Here is a 10,554-nt window from a genome sequence, read left to right as displayed (position 1 = left end):
CCGAGGAGGTGTATGTTCTGGTCCCTTGTCCTGAAGTGCCAGAGATCAGAGGGAGGCATGACCATCTTGTTGGATCAGGGTGGGTTTTCCCGAGTAGTTGGAAGTTTTGGCTGAGAAAATTAATCACTGAAACATGGGATTTGCTGGCTTCTCCCAGAAAGCACTGCCTGCCAGACCTGGATCACCTCTCTCCTGGACAATCCAGGTGGGATAAGCTTGCTTGGGAGAGCAGAAGCTGTGATGTGCATGGCAGCCAGGGAACACTGAGAGGCCGCAGGTGTGTTTATGCACAGTCCACCGCTGACCTCCCTGTGGAGGTAACGCTGCCTGTCCCTGGGCTCCGAGGTTTCTCTGGAGCCGCCAGCATTGGACAACGAAGATAGTAAAGCCACAGCTCCTAGCTCTAGCTAGAGTCTGTGCAAGTCCTTCCACCCAGAAGCATCTCAGTGTTTCCCAGCACACTGTGACCCAGTGTCCCTCCCACCCTCTTGAAAGCATCAACTCTTCCATAAGCTGTCTCTTTCCACATCTCTAATCCTACTTGTCCTGAGGCAACCATGGCCAGTTTCTTTCCCCAGAAGGCCTATGCCACCTGTGTGGCTCTTGAAACTGATGTTCCTTTTGTGCCCAATGGAAAGAAGGAGAGAGAGAGAGAGAGAGAGAGAGAGAGAGACAGAGAGACAGAGAGACAGAGAGAAAGTGAAAGAGAAAGAGAGAGAGAAACTGAGGGAGAGAGAGAGAGGGAGAGCGAGAGAGCACTGTACATTGCTCTAGAGCTCTGGGGAAATCGGAGCCTAAGACCCGGGTGTGCCTGGGAAGGAGTTGAGGACTAGATGTTTCTGCAGAGATATGCACACAATAGAGCTAGAGACCCGGATGCAGTTTTATCTAGAGACTCAGATACACTGTTGTTTACACATTGGATTATTTTAATGCTTCCTGCTGCTGACACTCCCATGCTGGAACTGGGGCACACAGATTGAGCCAGTGGAGAATTACTCAATAGAGAGTGTACGAGGCACATGTGTTGGAAAAGATTTTTGAAAGAAGCAGTGGAAGGGATCATCTGCCATGACGTTACGATGCCACAGGCATTTGGGTTTTCAGTTCATTTGTGCATCACTTTAGTTGTATCTTGGCTTATATTTTGAGAGGTGAGTGCGTGTAGTGTGTAGCTGTGGACAGATAATGAGTGAGTGAGAGAGAGTGAGAGAGACAGAGACAGAGAGAGAGAGAGAGAGAGAGAGAGAGAGAGAGTGAGATGGAGAGATTATTTGCCTGCATAATACATTGGGCACAGTTGTTACTATGAACCCTGGTAATGAAAATGTTAGCATAATTCTGTCCTCGTGTGCAAAGGCAATGCCCTCGAGGAAACCTTTCATACCATGCACCCAGAAAGCAAGTGAAGGTTGTCACTGCGAGACTGTTTTCGTGATTCCACTAGGGTGTGTTTGTGGCTACTAGCTACGGGAGTAGACAGGGGTATCTGGACCACATTCCATGCTGTCCCAGGTCAAGGGAGGGATTTCACCTCTCCGAGGAAACGTGGGAGAAATCAAAGTGACCAAAACACAACCAAGAACTTGAAGTGAGTGCCAAGATTTATTGATTGGATCAATGGAAAGTCACATACAACGGGGAAATCCAGTTCAGCATTGGGTCCTCCTCGTTCTCATTGGAAGGTTTGAATTCCTTGAGGCTTCAGAGAGGGTGTCCCTCCTGGTGTGCAAGCTTTGTGACGGTCTGTGTGGAGCATGGCATCCCTCCTGGCCACAACGCAGTTGCTGTCAGCAGTCAACTTGCCTTGTTCTCCCTGCCAGACACTCTCATGAGCGTTGCTTGTTCCTTCTTCTTTCTCTCCCCCATGGCTCTGCCTCCCAGGAAAGGAGGCTTGAAAGGGGCACGGGGGAAGGCCTTCCTTTCTCCCCCTAAACCTGTGACACTGGGGAGCCTGGCAGTATGTCAAGCAGGGCCTTGAATTCTTCCTCGCTGAGGGGGGCTTCCAGGGTTGCTGCAAGTTCCTCTTCCTCTGTGTCCACATTGAGAAAAGGGCCGGACGTGTCCAGAATGTCCACGTCTGACAACAGTTCGTCCAGGAAGCTTGAGGAGCCTGGAAAGGCTGAATACTGGGGCTGTTGATCCAGCTGGGGAGATGTCTCTTCACCTGAGCTTGCCTGCTGCTGCCAGAAGTGTGTCTCTGATGGTGCAGGTGGCCAGATGTCCCCCTGGGCAGGCTGCCCACAGGTGATGAGAGCATGTGACACTTCGCCCCACGGAACCGTGGCCTGAAGAGGCTGCGGGTTCTGGCATCTCTGAAGGGCTGCCAGGCTGAGCTGGGGCATGATGAACATCAACGACTGGCCCACACAGAACCCATAGGAAGTCTCTGGCACAAGAAAGGAGGGGGAGAAAACAGGAGTGGCTGCAGCAAAGCATTTCATGCTATCAGGTGCATGAGAGGGAGGATAACGGTGAGAGCTTCTATGGACAGTGGGCCGGGGACTTTGGTCCGACAGGGCAGTCACGGCTGATGTGGCATCAGGGCCTTTGGCTAAGGCATTCACAGGCCCACTAGCGCTCTGCTTTGGGTGCCGAGCTCTTCGGTTCTGGAACCATATCTAGGGAGACATATGAGGTGACAGGAACATTAGCAGCGTGACAATCCAGATCGACTTGCTGTCGCCTCATCCCCAGCCCGCCGCATCCCGCCCCACCCTGCCCTGCCCTGACCTGACCTGCCCTCCAATCTGTCAGGCCCATGGCAAGTATTGGTGGGCCTCATCTAAGGGCCATTTTACCTAGATCTTACACCTTGGCTCTTGAAAATGCGGGAGGACGTCAGGGCAACGCAAGACTCACACCACTCTCCACACCCCTCCCCACCCCTAGCTTTGAGGAGAGCCGGCATTGACCAGCTACAAACTCAGGCCCCTCCCTGGCTGCCCAGGACTTCCATTGCCCTCTCCTCTTCTGGAAACGGATGCCTTCAGATCAGCCCCCATAGCGTATTCCTAAGATGAAGGGAACGTCCTCCCAATCCCCCGTCTCCAAGCCTACATATATCCAGCAACAACGCGTCGCAAGGTTTAACACTCCTTTCTCGTGGGAGAAGCCAAGTTCAACCCACTGGTGGAGAACTTACCTGGATTCGAGGTTCGGGAATTCCTGTCTGGTGAGCCAATTCTTCCCTGGCAGCAATAGATGGAAATCGATCCCTCTCAAAGGCTTGCACAAGAACCCTTGTTTGAGAAGGAGAGATGAAAGTCCTCTTTCGCCTGGCCTGTCTTCCCATGCTTCCTAAAGAAAAACACACAGAGAAGAGAGGACATTCAGGCCAATTTCAACACATTCATAGCAGATCCAGTGTGTGGTATGTAGGAAGCAGTATGTCATAGATCAAGATTGATACATCGATACACCTGATTCAGTGCTATGTGAAAACGCCCCATGTGATGGAAGAAGGCATTTCTGCACATCGGGCATTTTCCGGACCCAAAGATTCCAAGCCTTCCTGGGCATACATCTCCCCACCCTCTAAGAGGGGCATGATGCTCCTGGGTGGAACAGGAGTGGGGCAAGCACCCAAGATATCATTGTTTCCTGTCTGAAGCGTTCTTGGCCTCCCATGGTCATCCACGTTCATAGACGATTCTGTCTCAAGGAGATGCTCTGGGGAAATGCTTATGGAATGCCGGGTACTTACCTCGAGTCGAAGCCTCAGGTGGTGGGGGCCGCAGCGGCTGTGACTGCCCTCCTTTGAAGGCATTCTCCGACAGCAATCGGCTCTGCTTTAGGCGTCTTCTTCGTTGGTTTTGAAACCAAACCTGGGTACAAAGAAAGAAAGCCTTGTCTTTCAATGCTTATGCACGTACTTCCAAGATCTATTGCAGGGATGCACCATAGGACAAACGCACAAACACACCAGCCAGCCGGCCGGCTGGCCAGCCGTCCAGCAACAAGCCGACTGATGGAGACCCAGTATGGCCCGTCTGCTCCCAGTGGAAATATTTACGATTCAAAGGGACTGAAGTCTCACTAGCATGTAGAATGTAGACTCCGGCTTTTACCTCTGAAGAAGTGCACCAGATTCCAGAATACACAATCTGTGTCTGTGAAAATAATCTTTCCTCTTCGAGTCACCTTACTGGTGTCCAGAGTAATGCTTTGTGACACAGGAGGAGACAATGCTTGCTTTCCCACAGTCAGAATGGGATGGATAGCTAACTCTCTCTGTCTCTCTCTCCCGCCCCAGCCGTTCTCATCAAAACTACCATTTTCTCTGTGGGTCTTTTGGTCTGTGTCTACGATTCTCCGCATCTACCTGTTGACGTCTGTCTCTGTTGCGACCCGCCCGGCTGCCCAAGTGACTGCCTGCTTGCCTTCCCCTCTCTCTGTCTCTGTCCCAGGCTCTCAGGCTCAATCTCCTTTCCCTCATTTGGTCTCTTTGCCTCCCCTTTGGCATAGTCCATGCCCGATTCATGTTTCCCTGCCTCTCTTACATCCCCACAGGCAGTACTGTCTCATAACATGCAATCGTATCCATTAGCAAGTGCCCCCATGAAAACCACTCTTCTCATGCTGCCTGGGAACTACTCACTGACAGTTACTTCTCAGGGACTACATGCCTCCATCACTTTTAGGTCAGGAGGCTCTTATGTACCCGCTCTCCATCTTCAGAATATGTGTCCTTGTCTTCAACAGTGAAGCATTGTGCATGTTACCTCATTCCCCGAGGCCGAACTGCAGTGTGGACCTGTGCTTGTGTTCGTGTGTGTGTGCATGTTTTTAGATATTTCTGATGGTGGTGTGTGGAAAATTGGACACCCTGAGAAAAAGTGTTCGTAGGGAAAGTCAATCAGTCTTTGGCGACGTTTTGTAAGGTCGCAGGCACGCTGTTCCTAACTTTGGTGACTCCTCTCCAAGCTGCCCAGAGAGGGAAGTCTGCAGCACAGCCAGTTCCTCGGAGGCCAGCCATCAAGGAAACACCTCCTTGACACCACCAGGCTTTCCTGCTTCCTTGGCCCTTCGCCCTTTATACTTGACCACACATTTGAATGGACCTCTCGCCACACAGCTCAGTCTGGCCATGTTTTCTAAAGGGAGCCACCTTCCTTGCCAAGATTTGAGTCACTTCTGTCTGGAGCAGCCCGAAGAGGAAAGCCCTAGAGCAAGGACTCCAATTGCAGTAGGGCGACTTGCGTCTGGACATGGACCCCGAGAGGGAAAATGGATCGAGAGGCTCGGTTGTACCTGAATTCTGCTTTCTGGAATGTCCAGTTCTCGTGCCAGCCATTCTCTGGTCGTTATCCCGGGATAGGGGTTCTGTTGAAAGAGTGCTTGCAGGGTGTCCTTCTGACTCAGACTCAGAACAAGCCTCCTCCTTCGCGATGGTCTTGAGAGACGGCCTGTGGGAGAGAAAAGGGGGAATGTGTCAGGGGAGAATCCATGGAGGTGCAAACAAATGGTGCCGGCACAGCGCTGGTCCTTGTGCCATGAGAAAAATCTCTAAGCCAGGGGTAGACTCTGCCTTTGGAACAACCGTGGATACACCCCAAAGGCCATGCTGATTGGAACACTGGGGGCTAAAGCGATGCTGAGGTCAAGGCTATGGGGATCACCTCGCCATTCGCCAAGGATCCAGAGGATGCAATGCAAACAGAAGGGGAATCCCCTAGGAAAACCGGCTAACGTGACCAAAACGGGTGGAAGCATTTTCTACCTGTGGAGGCCTGGGACAGTCTTGATGGCTTCTACCAGATTTACCTCTAACTCTATGCTAACGATAGGAACCTGGCTTCTGAACTATCATTCGCACAACTTATCTGCACTTTCACTATTGGAAAGCAAAGTAGACGAAAGCCAAATGAAGCCAGACAAACACACAATCCAACCCCCAACACAGAACACACCAGAGGATTGTTTAGAAAACCTATTTCTTTGAGTTATGACCAACGTGCTGCCCTGTCTGATGGCGCCAACCCACCCGCACACCCACAACAGCCCGCTACTCCTCAGAAGATGAGCTTCCCTTTTAGTCACCGAGGTCATGGTGACTTGCCCCTTGTGCGTACTATTCTTTCAGTTGGGCAGTTTGAAGGGCTGCCCCCCACCCCTTTCCTATTTGAGGTTGCGTATTTCTTGTAGCAAGGGAATGGATGGGTGTTTGTTTCCTGCATTCTAAGGGGGGAGCCGTGTTTGATGGCCAGGGAGGGTGTGGTTTCAGGCACGTCCGGCACACCCTTGAGATCTTGAGTTTCCTGAAATCTCTCCAACTCTAGGTCAATGCCAACCCTTCTGCAAGGATTACCTGCCCTAGCAGCTGGCAGCTGGTGACATAGGGTCGTCTCCAGATCTCCCTCTGGAAGGATGCAAGAAAAGGCAATGGTTTCGGATCCCCAACGGAGACTCCCTTTAAAAGCGCCCTTCCTTCATGCCAGCTCCAAAGAAAATATTTGTAAAGCACTGAAGAAACGAACTTGTCACACTGCAGATTTTGGCTTTCCAGAGACTCCTGCAGTGCCTACCTTGCAGTCTAATGAAAGACAGTTCGAGTGCTCCTGGAATCTCTGTTTCCCAGGCTCTAAGCTTTCAGTTGTTCTCAAAGAAAATCTCTCTTTGTCTCCTAATCTTAATGCATAGTGGATGTGGACTATTTCCTTGGACACCGTGGACGTTAACCAGTTCAAATGGAACACGCAACATAACAGAGCAAATCCGTAACAACAGCAAGAATAGAACATGCGAAACAAATTCAAAATCCCAAACACTGTCAACTGGAAAAGAGTGTCAGTTTAGTTGGGAACGTTATCAAATACTCGTGTTCCGTTCACTGCAACCACAGGCTGGGATTTTTAGTAGAGAAGCCATTGTCAGGCAACAGGGCTACCAACTACCATGTGGATTTCAAGAAGGAAAACAAGTGAAGCAGCAAACCAGAAATATGTACGTGAAATGCACAAACCAAGGTGCAACCTTTTGCCCAAGTGATTCCAGAAACATGTCCGAGCATATCAGTCCATGCCATTTGGTGTTCATTGGGAAACTTCAATCTTCGTGGTGATCCACCTTGGGGTGGGGAGGTGCATGAGTGTATTTGGATGACCCAAGTGCAGAGCCCAGATACTGAGGGCAACGTACCTCTGGAGGTGCTGTATGTGCCGGATGAGCTGGACGAATCCATGGTGGAAGACCCAAAGGAATGGCACGGAAACTGCTGACCAACTGTTCAGTTCTCAGAAGCTCAGGGTTTATAATGGATGAGGATGCCACGCCCCTATTTATGTAAATAGCCACAGATGGTGCGGAACCCTTCCTTGCCAATTGAGAACCTGGAAGGAATCCCGTGAGGCAAGTGGGCGTTGGAATGGAAGGCCTGTTCGGAGGCTCCCTGGTCCCTTTGAAGCTGCCGCCCTCGTCATCCTTTTCCAGAATGCTTGGGGTCCAGTGCTCTCTCCTTTTCACACCTTTCCACATTCCAAACATACTTTCTGTCTCCGTGGAATTCCCCACCTCTGAGTCCTTCACGCTTAAGTGTGTCACTGTACTTTCCCAAATGGAGAGAGAACCTAGAGCCTAGTTTGCATCGAGTACGTTTCCCACTTCCCTCATCACCATCAGGACATCATTGCCTCACACTCCTAAAGCATTTCCTTGGCGGGGGTTTGAGTTCCTGATAATTCACCTACTAAGCTTGAGTGCTTATCTAGCGTCTACCCATGGTCCTCAGCAGTTTGGGACTTTTTCAGAGGTACCCTGAAACCCACACCCTTGCTCACATGCCATGGAGAGACCAGAGAAAGGGGCATGCCACACGTGTATGTTTCACAAGAAAAGGAACTTATTTTCAGTGCTTATCCTTGGCGTACAAAACACAGTGTCGGTTTCACATTCAGTGGTCAAGTGACATCTGTACCGAGAAGAAGAATAAGAAGAAGAAGGAGAAGGAGAAGAGGAAGGGGAAGGCGAACGGGAAGGAGAGGGATATGTAGCACGTTACATGATGGATGATGACACAGCTGAGTTTGAAACGAAAGCTTTGGATTCCAAGTGCAGCCATGTCAACATTTTCGGTGCATTTGGGCTGCAGAGAATAGAAAAATTAAAAACAAAGCAACAAGAAAACCCCACCCAGAAATAGAGAACCTTGCCAAATGTGTTCTTTTGCCACCATGGTTCTTTTGCCACCACGGGGATTAACATGAGGATAGTGAGCTTATTCAGAAACAGTTGGCAATCAGGGTAATTACACCAGCCATTCGTTAAAATGTGGCTGGTGTGTGTGTGTGTGTGTGTAGGGGTGTTTGTGTGATCTGTGTGTTTGATTTTCTGCACCCACTAAGGACGGTTGTCAGGTGGTACCCGTGGACGGATGTCACTGGGACCAGTAGGTGTCTGCAAGTCCCAGGAGGCCCAGGAGGATGTCCCGAGGAGGTGTATGTTCTGGTCCCTTGTCCTGAAGTGCCAGAGATCAGAGGGAGGCATGACCATCTTGTTGGATCAGGGTGGGTTTTCCCGAGTAGTTGGAAGTTTTGGCTGAGAAAATTAATCACTGAAACATGGGATTTGCTGGCTTCTCCCAGAAAGCACTGCCTGCCAGACCTGGATCACCTCTCTCCTGGACAATCCAGGTGGGATAAGCTTGCTTGGGAGAGCAGAAGCTGTGATGTGCATGGCAGCCAGGGAACACTGAGAGGCCGCAGGTGTGTTTATGCACAGTCCACCGCTGACCTCCCTGTGGAGGTATCGCTGCCTGTCCCTGGGCTCCGAGGTTTCTCTGGAGCCGCCAGCATTGGACAACGAAGATAGTAAAGCCACAGCTCCTAGCTCTAGCTAGAGTCTGTGCAAGTCCTTCCACCCAGAAGCATCTCAGTGTTTCCCAGCACACTGTGACCCAGTGTCCCTCCCACCCTCTTGAAAGCATCAACTCTTCCATAAGCTGTCTCTTTCCACATCTCTAATCCTACTTGTCCTGAGGCAACCATGGCCAGTTTCTTTCCCCAGAAGGCCTATGCCACCTGTGTGGCTCTTGAAACTGATGTTCCTTTTGTGCCCAATGGAAAGAAGGAGAGAGAGAGAGAGAGAGAGAGAGACAGAGAGACAGAGAGACAGAGAGACAGAGAGAAAGTGAAAGAGAAAGAGAGAGAGAAACTGAGGGAGAGAGAGAGAGGGAGAGCGAGAGAGCACTGTACATTGCTCTAGAGCTCCGGGGAAATCGGAGCCTAAGACACGGGTGTGCCTGGGAAGGAGTTGAGGACTAGATGTTTCTGCAGAGATATGCACACAATAGAGCTAGAGACCCGGATGCAGTTTTATCTAGAGACTCAGATACACTGTTGTTTACACATTGGATTATTTTAATGCTTCCTGCTGCTGACACTCCCATGCTGGAACTGGGGCACACAGATTGAGCCAGTGGAGAATTACTCAATAGAGAGTGTACGAGGCACATGTGTTGGAAAAGATTTTTGAAAGAAGCAGTGGAAGGGATCATCTGCCATGACGTTACGATGCCACAGGCATTTGGGTTTTCAGTTCATTTGTGCATCACTTTAGTTGTATCTTGGCTTATATTTTGAGAGGTGAGTGCGTGTAGTGTGTAGCTGTGGACAGATAATGAGTGAGTGAGAGAGAGTGAGAGAGACAGAGACAGAGAGAGAGAGAGAGAGAGAGAGAGAGAGAGAGAGAGAGAGAGAGAGAGAGTGAGATGGAGAGATTATTTGCCTGCATAATATATTGGGCACAGTTGTTACTATGAACCCTGGTAATGAAAATGTTAGCATAATTCTGTCCTCGTGTGCAAAGGCAATGCCCTCGAGGAAGCCTTTCATACCATGCACCCAGAAAGCAAGTGAAGGTTGTCACTGCGAGACTGTTTTCGTGATTCCACTAGGGTGTGTTTGTGGCTACTAGCTACGGGAGTAGACAGGGGTATCTGGACCACATTCCATGCTGTCCCAGGTCAAGGGAGGGATTTCACCTCTCCGAGGAAACGTGGGAGAAATCAAAGTGACCAAAACACAACCAAGAACTTGAAGTGAGTGCCAAGATTTATTGATTGGATCAATGGAAAGTCACATACAACGGGGAAATCCAGTTCAGCATTGGGTCCTCCTCGTTCTCATTGGAAGGTTTGAATTCCTTGAGGCTTCAGAGAGGGTGTCCCTCCTGGTGTGCAAGCTTTGTGACGGTCTGTGTGGAGCATGGCATCCCTCCTGGCCACAACGCAGTTGCTGTCAGCAGTCAACTTGCCTTGTTCTCCCTGCCAGACACTCTCATGAGCGTTGCTTGTTCCTTCTTCTTTCTCTCCCCCATGGCTCTGCCTCCCAGGAAAGGAGGCTTGAAAGGGGCACGGGGGAAGGCCTTCCTTTCTCCCCCTAAACCTGTGACACTGGGGAGCCTGGCAGTATGTCAAGCAGGGCCTTGAATTCTTCCTCGCTGAGGGGGGCTTCCAGGGTTGCTGCAAGTTCCTCTTCCTCTGTGTCCACATTGAGAAAAGGGCCGGACGTGTCCAGAATGTCCACGTCTGACAACAGTTCGTCCAGGAAGCTTGAG

General features: G+C 50.5%; 1 protein-coding gene across 1 annotated transcript; it reads right to left on the bottom strand.

Annotated features, from left to right (window-relative positions):
- Positions 1-1,931: 1,931 nt before the first annotated feature.
- LOC136122591 (double homeobox protein 4-like protein 4) lies at positions 1,932-7,183 on the bottom strand. The gene is made up of 5 exons (XM_065876656.1): positions 7,141-7,183; positions 5,254-5,408; positions 3,707-3,827; positions 3,146-3,300; positions 1,932-2,621 (listed from the first exon to the last, which is right to left on the bottom strand). The coding sequence occupies exons 1-5, from the start codon at positions 7,181-7,183 to the stop codon at positions 1,932-1,934; spliced, it is 1,164 nt and encodes a 387-aa protein (XP_065732728.1).
- Positions 7,184-10,554: the final 3,371 nt, after the last annotated feature.

The sequence above is a fragment of the Phocoena phocoena genome, chromosome 4 (genome assembly GCF_963924675.1).
Source record: "Phocoena phocoena chromosome 4, mPhoPho1.1, whole genome shotgun sequence".
Classification (NCBI taxonomy): domain Eukaryota; kingdom Metazoa; phylum Chordata; class Mammalia; order Artiodactyla; family Phocoenidae; genus Phocoena; species Phocoena phocoena.
This window is presented reverse-complemented; position numbering and strand designations above follow the sequence as displayed.